Raw genomic sequence first — 14,251 nt, 5'->3', positions numbered from 1 at the left:
TCTATCCACCTTAATCCACGTGTGTTAGTGTAGATCAATTATTGAGGTGGAAATTAGTTAATTTTACATCATAATCCCCCTTGGTAAATGTGGTTTGAGGAGGATAAATAAGTCCGAACGCAAATTCGTCGTGAATAATCCTCATTTTATCTGTACCTCCACCACATCGCCCACCCTTCACTCGCTTTCTCCGTCACGGGGTCGCTCGCCGCGTGCGGCAAACCTACCGATCAACCGGCGCTTCTGCCCAACCACTGCTCGCCCGTGGAGTGGGAGACCGCAACTGCCCGACCGTCGTTGCTGCCTTCACCATGGGGTCCGGACGCTTGGTCGGCGGCAAGGAAGAGACCTTCGTCTCCGACACGTCGTGGCCCAGCATCCACCTCCCGCTCACGGCTATTGCCAGGAGCACCCTAGGAGAAGGGGTTGTCGCTGGCTAGGCCTAGACCAGGCAAAGGCGCAACTGACCGCTGCTAGGCCACGCCACCATCCTCGCCTGTTGGCTGGTCGGAACCGTCCATTCCCCGCTCTACACTGTGTCGCACGGAAGAAGGGTGAAACGCATGTTATAGGCTCACATTTCAAATATTTTAGATGTTTTAGAGGTATGTTGCAAGCGTTTCATACGGATGTTGCAAAAGTAGATCGGAATGTTGTATATGTTGCAATGGTTGTACCAGTATGTTGCAAGCGTCTGTCTCCAATGTTTCATCTATTTTTCCAGACGTTTGTTGTAAGCATGTTTATTTGGATATTGCATATGTTTTCACACATATGTTGAAAGTATTTTATCTGGATGTTGCTTATGTTTGGAATGGTCTTAAGTGTTTTTGCAAGTATTTCAAACGCATGTTTCAAGTATTTCATATGCCTTTTTTTGTATGTTGCAAGTGTTGCATCTAAATGTTTCAAAAGTAGATCGGGTATTGCACAAGGGATGCACGTGGGAAGTGGAAGGGGGCACGAGCAGTGCCCGTGCGGGCGACGTTCGGTGGCGCGGGCCCTTGCGGGGCTGCGTGAGACACAGGCATGGGTGAGCAACGTCCGGCCGGCACAAACCCATGCGTGGACGCACGAAAATGGACTATAGTCGCGGCTGTCCATCCGGACGTCCGGGCGCTAGCAGTGCCGCCCGGACGTCCGTACGGACGGCCGCATTCGGATGACCGCACGTGCTAGCCCATTTTCCTACACCCTATTTCCGGTGCCTCCTCATTTCACGTGCCCCCGTGGGGCCCAAGCTCCCCGATGTCTCTGGCGCCACCCGACCGCATGTGAGGACCGTCGTCTGCCCAGTCGGCGGCGCCCCAGCAGTTGTTTTTGCAAGTGTTTCAGACGCATGTTTCAAGTGTTTCATCTACCTTTTTGTATGGTGCAAGTGTTGCATCTGAATGTTTCAAAAGTAGATCGAGTATTGCACATGAGATGCGCCTGGGAAGCGAGAGGCGGCACGAGCGGTCCCCGCACGGGCGACGATCAGCGACGTGGGCCCCCGCGTGGCCGCGTGAGATGCAGGCACGAGTGAGCAACGTCCGGGCGGTGCGGGCCCATGTGTGGATGCAACGGACAACAGCCACGGGCTTCCGTCTAGACGTCCAAGCACTAGTAGTGCTGCCCGGACAAACACCCGCATCCGGATGCCCGCGCGTGCTAGCCCATTCCCCCGCACCCTATTTCCTGCGCTTGCTCATTTTGCATGCCCCCACGGGGCCCGCGCTCCCCCGGCCCCCTGGATGTCTCTCGCGTCACCCGACCGCATGTGAGGACCGTTGTCTGCCCGCTCGGCGACGCCCCAGCAGCTGTAGCAGGCGACTACGGCAAGTGGGCCCTATTCAACATGTGCAACATCCGATCTACTTTTACAACATTCAAATAAAAAATATGTCCAAAATAGCTGAAACACTTGCAACATATGTCTGAGACACTTGCAAAACACCAGAAAAAACTTGGAAAACACTACAACATGTAGATGAAAACACTTACAACATACGTATAAAAACACTTGTATATATATGCAACATTCAGATCTACTTTTGCAACATCCATATGAAACACTTGCAACATACGTCTAAAACAGATAAAACATTTAGAACATACAGTTGAAACATGTAACACCCCAGGTGTTTGTCACCAGTTAAGCAAAAGGTTTGAGCTCAAACATAACATATTAATGATGATCAAGGGCTCTAGTTCAAGTCTTGCAAGAGGTGACAAGGTGTTAACTTCAACTCACTAAGAATGAGGCCCAACTCAAACTATTTAGAAGACAATGAGCAAAGCTAGTTTGATGGTGATTGCCCATTTTGAGCATGTGGTTGAGTAATGTTAAACATGCTTATTCCATGTGCCTCACATCCTCTGCCATCTATATGGGTCACTGGAAAAGTTTCATGATGTTTAGAATCAAGAAGCCACATGAAATGATGAGTTACATCCTTGTTTGAATCGTTGTATTAAGTGAACTATAACATAGGATGTCAACCAAACCTTGCTACCTTGCCCAAGTGACTCTAATTGAACTCTAGAACAAAAGTCATGAAGGGTTCGTGTTGAGCAGAAGTCAAGAAAATGCCTCGATCGGTCTAAAACTCTAATTTAAGCTTTACCGTGATGCTACTTTCACTTGCTTTGAACTGTGTCTTACAGTACTTGCATGGAGTTGCACCTTAAATCAAAGTTGAATTTTGAGTGGAGTAGAACAAACTTTGTTTTTGGACCAAGAGCTAGATTAGCTTGGAAGCAAGTCAAACCGAGCCCTCAATTTGGAATCCATGGCTGTTTTGGGAGCTCGAAATTTTGCTAAGTCTGGGTTAACTGAAAACTGAATTTTTAGTTTCATGAGCTCTACTTTGCAGCTCTCTATGTTCCAATATAATTCGAGTTAGACCTTAAACCTTTAAGCAAATTTGTATTCCTCATATAGATATACAACATTTCTTACTACCGCTTGTGCCATAACTAAACGGTTTAGGAGATTGTGAGGTGAGAAAATAGAGGTTTAGTCGGTTTTCACGCATTTTTGAACTAGCCTGAAGCTTTTGAACGTGTCCAACCGGCCGCAGCACTTCGTTGCCGCGTGGCCTCCCATACCCGCGCTCGTTTGCCACCTCGCCCCCATGTGCTTGAAAGCCGAGCGCCCAAGCTCTCCACTCCCTCTAGCTCTCTCTGGCACTCTCTCGCGCTGCCTCTCCCTCTCGCTCAGAGCTGCAGCCATGGCCGCCGTGGAAGCTCCATGGCCACCGCTATTCCCTGCCTCCGTGTTTCCCCGCTCCTAGCCACCACCACCACCACCTCCTCGTGGGTTCCCCAAACCTGTACCACCCATCACCGGCCTCGCCGCCGCCGAGAGCTCCACCGCCGCCGTGTAGCCGCCCGCTGCGACCACCGTGCACATGGTCGGGCCGCCTTCGACCATCTTCAGCCGGGATGACAAGCTCGGTGGGTGCGCACGACTCCCCTGGTACTTCCTCGCCACTCAATCGCCGCCGACGTACCTTCTCCGGCTAGCAACGGCGATCCCCGGCGTGCTCCTCTGTTCTGACAGCGAGGAGGGACTTCGCGCATCAATTAGAACAAGTCCAACGGCCTAACCACAAAGTCCTTGACTCAAAGGAATAGTGATAAGAAGGGCCGGTTCGCTGACGTTTGATTTATATTTTCTGCAGGGACCCCAGTGCAAAAGAGTTTTCCTTTTCTTTTTCATTATATGCATATAATCAGCTGAACTTTGAAAAATTGTAGTAAACTATAGAAAAATCAAAAAATAGCAAATGAGGACTTTTTGGAATCCTTGTGAAATTATCTATGCAGTAGATCTATAATATGGCATGTTTTATTTTAAATATTTTTTTGTAAAAATAGATTTATGCAGTTAGGTTTTTAATACTAGTTGTGTCTTGTCTTTTTCATAACTGCAGTTATGGTGCTCAAATAAATATGAAATTTTTATGTAGTCATACTCAGGTGATGGTTGATGTCTGATAAAAAAATGCAGGATTCTACATTTAATAGTTTAAGAGCTATAAAAATAACAAATTCCCTTTGTTGCTTTGCTCCTATTCTGAATAGGCCTGTATGTTTGAATTAATTGGCTTAGCTAATTTATGAATCATGACTTGATAACAATACATGAGTTGTAGTAATTTTCTTAAGCTTTTCAAAAAGCTAAAAAGCATAATTTTTAGTTAAGTAGATTTTTAGTTATTGTTGCTTAAAATTCTGTGTTTGTTTCTGCCCAAACCCATACAGGGTTGTCTTGTTGGTACTATGGGGCCTTTTTATTAGTAGAATTAGCTTTAGGTGTTTATAACAAAGTTGTTTATAATTTTCTAGGCTTTCTAAAAAGTCTAGAACCATATTTATTGGACATATAGAACTCTAGTTATAGCTGTCTAAAGTGGTATGTCAGATTCTGTCCATGTTTTGGACAGAGATGCAATTATTGGATTAATTGACCTTGTGAACTATAGAATAATCTTGATATTAGAATAATAAAGTTGTTGGTAACTTCGTAAGCTTTTCAAAAAGTTATGATTCATGTTTGTTGGAGGTCTAGAACTCCAGTTATGCTTCTCTAAAGTTCCTATCAATTTTCTGTACCATTGCTGTTTGGACTGCATGTGCAGTTTTTCTTGTGCAATTATTTTCGTGGTGTAAATGATGTTTGTTGTGGTTGTGGTGAATACCAAAGTTGTAGGTAACTTCATAATATAACTTGTGTTAAATTTTCATGACCAAATGCCTGATAATTTAGGAGCTATAGATTTTATATCTTCCCTGTCAGGTTTTGCATGCTCTATGTGCAGATCTGAATGATTGTGTTGTTTGACCCAACTAAGCTCTGAATCATGTCTTGGAGATAATATGATAAGTGTAGTTATTTTCATTAGTTTTCCAAATTGTTAAAGATAACTCCTTTTGGTGGTCTAAATCTTCTGTTATAAGCTTGTGAAGTTGCATAGCAGAATCTGTCCAAGTCTGGATAGAGGTGCTCAATTGTGCTTGATTGACCTTGTTGATGGTGGAATCACCAGGTGATGATAGTAAACATGTTTTAGATAATTTAATAAGTTTTCGATAAAGTTAAGGTTCATGCTTGTTTGATGTTTGTAACTCCAGTTATGCATTGTTGAAATTACTACTACTTTCTGTCCTAGTTCTATGTAGATCTGAAATATTAGCATGTTTGACCTGGTTAGCTTTGGAATAAGCTTTTGATGATAATAATAAGGTTGTAGGCAATTTCATTAGCCTTCCAGGAAGTCTAGGATCACCTTCTTTGGAGGTCTGGATCTCTAGTTATGGTTTAAATAAGTGACTGATGTGCTGCTGTCTAGATTTCTATACATGTGCTAGATGATTGCTTTAGCTTACTCTTGTTTTGGCTAAACATGTTGGTTAGTTCTTGATCAAATCATGGGTGCAATGTCTGAACTTAAGTTCACTTGTGTGCCATGCCTAATATGCTTGCTATCCCTCTATAATAGGTTGAGTGATGTTTAGTTAAATAACTCTAGGTGCATATGTCTTGCACGATCTTATGTTTGCCGTGAATGCTATTATGTGATGCATCTCATATTACCATTCTTCGTATTCATGCACTTGCATCTTGCATCTCATCTAGGTATGCTAGATGAACCACGTGAATGACGTGATGTTGGAACCGAACCCGAAGACGATGTATGGTGGACCTATCCCGAAGATGGAAGGACCCCTGGAGTACATGCCTGAATGAGAGATGATCGCCAAGCGGGTGTCATCTAACAAACATTGACCTAGTGTTGGATCACAGGCAAGCCCTGGAGCATTATAAGTCTCTCTATTTTATTAATGTCACCTAAGTTATTCGTATTGATGCATTATCTGACATGAGTTGTTTGGAAACACTTGCTGCATATTACCTTTTCTTGACCAGAAATATCTACCATGAATCCTATTTAAGTCCAGGAACACTTATTATGCTTAGCTATGCTTAGACCGGTAGAAGTCGGGTGATTTCCTGTCACCTGCGAGCTATAGGCGATAACTTGATCACGGTTGGCTATATTGTACTATCATGGAACATAACCTGGTACTGTTGAATAAATGGAGACCGGGCGGAGTCTTATGTTGTGGTATCGTAGTGATTCTGTCTGTGTCGTTTAAGGACCGGCCGTTGGAGGTCATCTTGTCATGTTGAATGCATGCCTCTCACATAGTTGGTCGGATAAGTCATTCCGACTGCGAAGCCAAATAGCTTAACTCAGGCCGGGGACATGAGCAGTTAAAGTGCGCACCCTGGAGGTAGTAAGGATGTGTGGAGAGCCAATGGCGTAAGCCCAAGGGCGGGTTAGAGTCCCGAGCCCCCTTGGCAGATTGTTTGTATCTTTGAGGGTGCGGCGCTGGTCCTACCCGCGATTTGTACTTGAGTTGTACCAAAGGTGACCTAAGACTACCTTGGCGTAGGTATGTCTATGTGTGTGTTAGGAATAATTCTCCAACTAGGTAGGAGTCGATTCGAATCGGTGTCGCTCCCGAATAGTGAGAACTTGACTTGAGTTCCTTCATCGTAGTAAATGATGGAAATGTTGGTTATGAGATTATGAAAGAACTCAACTGAATATGGTTATTATTGTGATGACTTAATGCTACCAACATGTTTGGCATAGGATAGTTGCTAATCTAGTATGAGATAGGATTAATAATTGGTGATTCACAATTAAAGAGATATTGGATAACTTATGTTTTTTATGCAAATAATGTCTATCAGCCCTACTTATAAAACCTTGAATACTCCTTGATGTCTTAGTATTTTAGTTGGACGGGTAAGTCTAGCTGAGTACATTCGAGTACTCAGGGTTTATCCCACCATGTTGTAGGTGAAGTTCTCGGCCTGCTGAAGATGGTGGCTAACCACCGGTAGGCTCGGTGACTCTATATTTACTTCTCATCTATATGCTTTTGTCAAAGGATGTCACTTATGCTAGCAATATATTTGGAACTTGTATTAATGTAATCAATTGAAAGCTATGTTGTTTTCACTAATCGATTTTGAAACCCAAACTTATACTATTATTGGTGAACCCATTTGTAATATTATTTTCGCTGCAACTCTGCGTATGTGATGTGTATTTGCTTAATCACGCGATCTTGGTTCTGATGTTGATTTACTAAGGTCCTTCGTGACACTCGGCGGACTACCGGATTTATATAAGTAAAAGTATGTGTGTTAACGTGTTAGCGGGGACAGCCATACTTGATCTTGTATAAATTGGGCGGTTCTGTCACAAAACATGTGTATAGCTATTGTAACATGTGCAACATCGATATAAAACAACTTGCGACATACCTCTGAAACATCTAAAACATAGGCTTGCAACATGCACATTCAGCGCAATGTCACCATGCTGCCTGGACGAATAAAGGCTCGCCGTTGCGGAGCTCGAAGTTGACACGGAGGTCGGCGGCGGCACATGGAGTTCATGGCGACATGGAGGTCAACGGCGGCGCATAGAGCTCGCGGCGGCGCAGAGGTCCGACGTGGGCATCTCGCCGTCAGATGGACCGCAACCGCAGCAGGAGGCGCAACTCTGGGCGGGCCTCGCGACAGCGCGGAGGTCCGGCGTGGGCATCTCACCGACGGATGGAGCGCAGCCGCAGCAGAAGGCGTGACTTCGGGCAGTGGGCGCACGGTGGGCGAGGCGGGCTGGGACGGGCCTCGCGTAGCGCAGGCGGGGCGGGGCAGTCCGGTCCGGTCCGTCTGTCCAGACGCCCGAGCATTTCTGTTGTTAATTTGTTGTACGGCGAAAATGCATTAATTTTCATTGTGTGTACTTCTAAAAAGTAGCACTGTCTAGACCCCTATAGAGGTTTTATGGGTAGATATTGAGATTGTTGTCTATAAAAAACAGTACCATTAAATTCTAAACTAAATCTAAAAAATATGAGCTCGGTGACTTTAAACAAGTTTTACCACCAGAAATCTGATCAGCTAAAGCTCAATTTGCACATCTACTCTAATGGATGTCATAGAAATCGTGTGCAACTAAACTTTGACTATGGGTCAACACATCAGCCTTTTGCCAATGGATCACATAATAAAAGTGTATTTTAGATTCAATCCGAACTTAAAAATAATTGTACCAATACATTTACCAAGCTGTACTTAGGAAAGCACTATCTAAAGGCCACTCAATGACACAATACCGGCGTATACCCCACTGCCCTACGGACCATGGTTGCTTCCAGTACTTTCTTCTAAAGTCTAGCATTTTTTTGAGGCAAGTAGGTCAAGGACCGAGAACATTGGGTTTTATGCTGGTTGGCACAGAAAGATGTGCATGTTCAACCATTTTATTAAAAACACCAAACAAGAACAAATTACATTGGAGTTCCAACAATTAGATGCACACAGAACAAACAGCTTCATATCAACAGCTGCCTAGAGCAAAATGTACCAGCTCTGCGCAGAGGCAGCTTCAAATCAGCAGCCGCCTAGGGCAAAATGTATTGTTTCGATAACATAGTTTAAGAGCAAACCAATAAACCCCCAATGCATCACAAACCATAAAACTACAGTTACATTTCCAGCTTACAGATTCCATGAATGGTGCAGCATTTCGGCAAGAAATGTGAAGTCTAAGCCTGATTCCACCATCAGTGATTTTGCCTAAGGCTTTCAAGAATAGAGAAGCCGTATAATAAACAATGGCTAATAAAGTCGCCTAGCACACATTTAAGCTATTGCAAAAAGTCCAGTACACTGACTTGACTTCCAATAGCTTAAAAACGAGGTTACAGATATGGCATGACACATTTTTGCTCGTGTACCCCTTGCTGTATGTAGTTCGTATTTCATCACTGCAGTTTGCATCAAAATTGCCTATCGCACAAGCACACGGTGTCCTACAAAGCCTAGTGCAATAATCATCTCCTGCTATTGGCTGTTTGAGCCTTGTTCAGGTTTGCAAGCTCCTCAATTAGCTTCTTCTCATCGCTGCTCAGACGTTTCGGAATCTCAACCTGGACACGCACCAGCTGGTCTCCACGAGCATTTGACTTTCCGAGAAGCGGAACACCTTTCTTGGACATCACCAGAGTTGTGCCTGGCTGAGTCCCTGAGGGTATCTTAAGGTCAACCATTCCATCAACAGTGGGGACTTTGACGGCTGTCCCAAGGATCGCATCAACGTAAGAAACCTTGCATGTGTAGAGAATGTTTGTCCCATCTCGCTTAAGAACAGGATCAGAGAGAACATCAATAAAGACATAAAGGTCCCCAGGAGGGCCTCCTCTCCGGCCAGCATTACCCTCAGACCGGACCCTCAGCCTGCTTCCAGAATCCACTCCAGCAGGAACCTTTAGACTGATCCTCTTTGTCCTTCGCACTCGGCCATCACCCCCACAGGTGTTGCAAGGAGTGGAGAATTCACCAGTGCCACCACAAGTATTGCAGGTGGAGACTTGCTGGAATATTCCAAGTGGTGTTCTTGTGGAGGAGACTACCTGGCCCTGACCTCCACAAGTTTTACATGTCGTTGCCTTTGTACCTGGCTTGGCACCACTTCCATCACAGGTGTTACAGCCTTCCAATCTGGTTATCTCAATCTCTTTCTCTACACCAAACACCGCTTCCTTGAAATTGAGTACCAGATTGTAGCTCTCGTCATCACCTTGCATTGGTCTGTTCCGAGCAGCACGGCCGCCGCCCATTCCGCCCATTCCACCGAACCCTTCAAACAGGGACTCAAAGAGATCGAATGGGTTTGAGTAATCCTGCAGGAGACAAATTGATATGATTAGAACAATTCAATGATCCTGCCGACCAAACTTCTGATATAGAAACCATATAGGAAAACTTACTCCTGTGCCCATGCCAGCACCCTTAAGACCTGCTTCTCCATATTTATCATAGATTGATCGCTTCTCATTATCAGATAAAACCTACAAAGACATCCTTGCTATGTAAGCATAAATAAACGTGTAACTGTACTACCAAAAATGGAATTTGGAGTTGAGTATGAACAGTGGGCTCAACCTCATAAGCATTGCTGATATCCTTGAACTTTTGTTCAGCACCAGGATCTCTAAAATAAATCATAAATAGGCACTTTCATTATTTGCTAACTAGATGAGAAAGATGTCTAATGTACAAAACAAATATAAGAAGAGTGTACAGCTGGCTATAAGCAGCCGAAAAGCAACAAAATGATGATAGTAGCTGAAAAGTGATTCTCGATTGCAATAAAAGCAACAAAATGATGATAGTAGCTGAAAAGTGATTCTCAATTGCAATAACCAACTTACTTGTTTACATCCGGATGATAGCTCCTCGCAAGCTTCCGATAGGCTGGAAAATAAAAGGATTCAGCACCACCACCACCAACAACAACAAAGCCTTTAAGTCCCAAACAAGTTGGGCAACACAGGAAATAAACAATACAACATCATGTTATGTATATCTATTATTATCTAATCCCTATTCTCTATTCAGTATCAGGTACTACTGACCATGATGCTTTCAAGTTACAAAAACTTCTTAGTTTCAGCCTCATAGTTGATATTTTCTTTTTATCAAACACACATAGTTGATATTTTCATAAAAATAAGCAATAAACAGCTAACAACACCATCTAATCAGATGCAATAAAGTGACACCAAGGACATCACATCTTAAATTAGATCAAATAGTAACAATGCAGTGCATTTGCATAGTTACCCCCACTATGGGGCCTAATTATGACTCTGCCCTCCTTTTGTCATTTTGCACCAAAACCACTTGTTTCCAAAATGTTTGCACCAGTGCCCCTATTTTGTTTACAAACCAGGGGCAATGGTGCAAAATGAAAACAAAGGAGGGAACACTAATAGTAAGGTCTCAAAGTGGGGCCAACCATGCAACTGTACCTTAACAATACAGCCTTTTGCACAACTGCATTATACTTGTGGGTGCAAAGCCATGTTTTAAAGGCGGCTAGGCGTCCAGGCGAGTGCTTGGTACGCCTGGACGCCTAGGCGGTGCCTAGGCGACGCCTAGGCAACAAGGCGCCACTGTTTCCCAAGGCGAGCTGGGTACGCCTGGACGCCTAGGCGTCGCCTAGGCGACGCCTAGGCGACGCCTTTAAAACACTGGTGCAAAGAAAATAACTTTAAAGTTCAATTAAGCCCAGATTACACCAAAGAATACACTTACTTAGTTTACATGAGAGTACCTTTGAAGACAAATCTACACATGCCATCTTTATGTTTTCAAGCTAATATTTTAGGAGTCACTGGCAGTCATAGTTTCAAAAGTTTGACCAGGTCTTGTAAAAAATGTCGTATAATTATGACCAGAGAAAGTAGTTTACAAGTGATATCATCATATCTTAAATCTGTGTTGGTTTTGTTTTTAAAAGTGCACTATATTATTGGAGCAGCATTGAAGCAGAAGTATGGAAGATGGACTTTTAATAAATACGGGTTCTGACAAAGTGACAACTACAAGGATATACATAGCATATTACATGACAACCACAACCAAATAAAAACTAGGTAATAAATTCTTCTAACACATAACCACCAAGTGAAAAACATTAACAGCATGATCAACTAAACAAAAGATACCAACCGCTCTTGATTTCAGATTTACTAGCATTTCTTGAGACACCAAGTACACTATAGAAATCCTGTCATTTGAGATTTAAATCCAAATCAGAATGGAAGACATTTTGAAGTAATAACATAAGCAAAGCAGAAAGACAAAAAAATAGCTCACAGCTTCAGCTCTGACGACAAAACGTGAACCCCTTTTCTGGCGAAATCTTGATGATGGTACATGGTTTAGTTGTTCAGAAGAGGTCTGTGAATGCAAACTATAACTAGGTGATAGCAGGTGTTTACCTCTACCTCTTGAACTGCACGGAGATGGTAAAAACAAACTCAGTTGGCTAAGGTAGTTATGCACATGGTAGAATATTTTCTTTAACGTTCGAGTATTTTGTTGTTACAAGTTACAGGTTTTGTGACAAAGCATAGAAATGCATCTTGCTTAAGTCCCTCAGCCTTATTAGGTCATTAGGTTATATGTTTACATCTTATTGTTTTATCCAGCTCAATCTCTTTGTTCATTGTTGACAAAAAATAAAGTGGTGGTTGAAATAAACATATTTATGAATGTAGCAAGGGACAAAGATTTAGCAGAGTATCGCTGCGATTTTGCGACTTTTTCCATAGTATAAGTACACACTGGACTGGTACATAGCCCATAGGGTTGCGTAATCTACTTTGAGCCTTTGTGAAAAAATTGACTAGATGACAAGAATTGATAACAACTATAGCTAGAAACAAACTGCAGTGGCAACAACATATGAAACAGACTACAGGTTCAACATGGAACTCCTAAAGTGAACTACATGCTACTGACCAAATAATATCCGAATTGTGCACAGACATACCCAGTTTTTGGTGTCAGGAATCTTGCATCAGTATAGGTAGCCCTTGCAACTGCAGGTGCCGAGGATAGCAGCCGAGGCTTTTCACCGAGTGGAGGAACCAAGGCACCATTGAACTGTACTAGTGCCATATGATGTTTATTACTTGCGTGTACCGGCTGAAATATGACAGAGGCAAAGTTAAGGGCTCTGCTACATTAGGTACTCCAGGTATACAAGTGTCAATTACATCAGGCACTGTTGCATAACAAACTATCCCCAACTACTAATCAAGAAACATTAGTAGTAATTCAGAACGCAGAAACAAACGAGGTCTCATTGGAACGCCCAAAAACTAAACTGAAATCAGCAAGGCACAGCGCAGGGGCGGAGCCCCGATGATTTTTGCAAGGAAATCGAAGTTAGTAGGTATAATCCATGTACATACTCGTAGGTGGGTCAGATCCGACTACAAACAATACAAACAACTTACTTTAGGGTTTGGGGCACTCCGTTTCGCACAGCACGAGGGGAAGAGAGGGGGCGGCAAGGCATACCTGGTGGGCACTCGTCTCCGGTGGAGGCGTGTGTGGAAGGGCGCCGCTGACTGGGCTCGGGAACGAAAGAGAGAGGGGGGCAGAGAGAGAGAGAGAGAGAGAGAGAGAGAGAGAGAGAGAGCTGAACGGCAGAGGAGAAACGAAAGACGAGGAGGGGAGGACGTACCGCGAGCACCAGGCAGCGACGCGCTCGGGCGTGTCGATGGCGCGGAGGGGGGAGGCGGCGGGGAGGCTGTGCAGGTGGGGGAAGGAGATAAGAGGAGAAGAGTGATGAACCGGTTGGAGCTGTAGGTCGAGGGCACTTCTGGAATACCCGTCTCTTTCTCTCGATCTCTCTTTTTCTTTTTGTTTCCTTTTTCATTTTGAAAGGACCACCCGTTTAATGTGCATACGGCAAATAATGAGGCGTTGAACGAAATACTTCATTACTCTCGAAACGAGAAATTTGGATATTTTGGACTACAAACATTGTGTTTCGTAGTTTTGTCATTTGTAACATGGACAACGTAAAAATAGGTCTCAAAAGATGTGACACTTGTTTTTCATGCCATTTTCGATATTTCCTCTCTTTTCTGGTCCTTGTATTTGGCGGACGAAAAGCATGAGGAAGAAGAGGAGCTCGGGTTATTCGGTTGCTGGAGTTGAGGAAGAAGGCTAGCTCGCCGTCGGAGTTGAGGAAGAAGGCAGGCACGGAGACAAGGGAGCCACCACAGGCGGTGGAGCAGGCACGGAGGAACCACCACGGGGCAGGTGCGGAGAAGGGAGAGGAGACAGGGTGGCCGGCGCGTGTGGGCGGACCGGCCTTGTCGAGCTCTGCCTGCGGCCTCGCTCCACTATGAGCGTGTGTCCAAGCTCGCTGGCGCGGGGTGGCCAGGCTCGCCGCCGCAAGAGGCATACGTCGCTAGTAGAGGAGATGTAGGGTGGCGCATGGCCGTGCTTGCTATTAGAGGAGGCATGGGCATGGGCGGACCCAGCACTAGGTGAAAGGTCCTAATATGGCTAGAGGGGGGTGAATAGCCTATTTAAAAATCTACAAATCAACTAGAGCAATTTGATTAATATGATAAATAGCGTAATGCAAACTTGCTCTAGCTCTAAAGGGTTGCAAGCCACCTATCCAACAATTGTAGTTGCAATGATTACTTAGGCACACAACTTTCAAAGTAATTACTCACTAAGAGCTCTCAATCTTGCTACTCTAAAGAGCTCAACTAGATGAATGTAAATAATAAAGCAAGCTCTCAATTCTAATTACACTAAAGATCTTGTATCAACTAGTTTGCAAGAATGTAAATAAGTGAGTAG

The 14,251-nt window shown here is 44.1% G+C and overlaps 1 protein-coding gene across 2 annotated transcripts; it reads right to left on the bottom strand.

Moving 5' to 3' along the window:
* Positions 1-8,383: 8,383 nt before the first annotated feature.
* LOC136500844 (chaperone protein dnaJ A7A, chloroplastic-like) lies at positions 8,384-13,238 on the bottom strand. Of its 2 annotated transcripts, none has more exons than XM_066496298.1 (8): positions 13,113-13,238; positions 12,414-12,568; positions 11,735-11,873; positions 11,588-11,645; positions 10,285-10,327; positions 10,016-10,064; positions 9,841-9,921; positions 8,384-9,753 (listed from the first exon to the last, which is right to left on the bottom strand). In XM_066496298.1, the coding sequence occupies exons 2-8, from the start codon at positions 12,539-12,541 to the stop codon at positions 8,905-8,907; spliced, it is 1,347 nt and encodes a 448-aa protein (XP_066352395.1). In that variant the 5' UTR covers positions 12,542-12,568; positions 13,113-13,238; the 3' UTR covers positions 8,384-8,904. The 2 variants fall into 2 exon arrangements, with proteins under 2 accessions (XP_066352395.1, XP_066352396.1); XM_066496299.1 differs by lacking the exon at positions 13,113-13,238 and adding an exon at positions 12,947-13,102.
* Positions 13,239-14,251: the final 1,013 nt, after the last annotated feature.

Source organism: Miscanthus floridulus, chromosome 13 (assembly GCF_019320115.1).
Source record: "Miscanthus floridulus cultivar M001 chromosome 13, ASM1932011v1, whole genome shotgun sequence".
In the NCBI taxonomy this organism is placed as follows: Eukaryota; Viridiplantae; Streptophyta; class Magnoliopsida; order Poales; family Poaceae; genus Miscanthus; species Miscanthus floridulus.
The sequence above is the reverse complement of the archived record's forward strand: the minus strand, read 5'-3'. Positions and strand labels throughout refer to the sequence as shown.

Coding starts and splice junctions, on each gene's coding strand:
- LOC136500844 (XM_066496298.1), bottom strand. CDS start 12,541: ATGGCACTAGTACAGTTCAATGGTGCCTTGGTTCCTCCACTCGGTGAA. Junction 10,328..11,587: donor TAAATCTGAAATCAAGAGCG/GTTGGTATCTTT, acceptor TTTATTTTCCAG/CCTATCGGAAGCTTGCGAGG. Junction 10,065..10,284: donor TATCATCCGGATGTAAACAA/GTAAGTTGGTTA, acceptor GATTTATTTTAG/AGATCCTGGTGCTGAACAAA.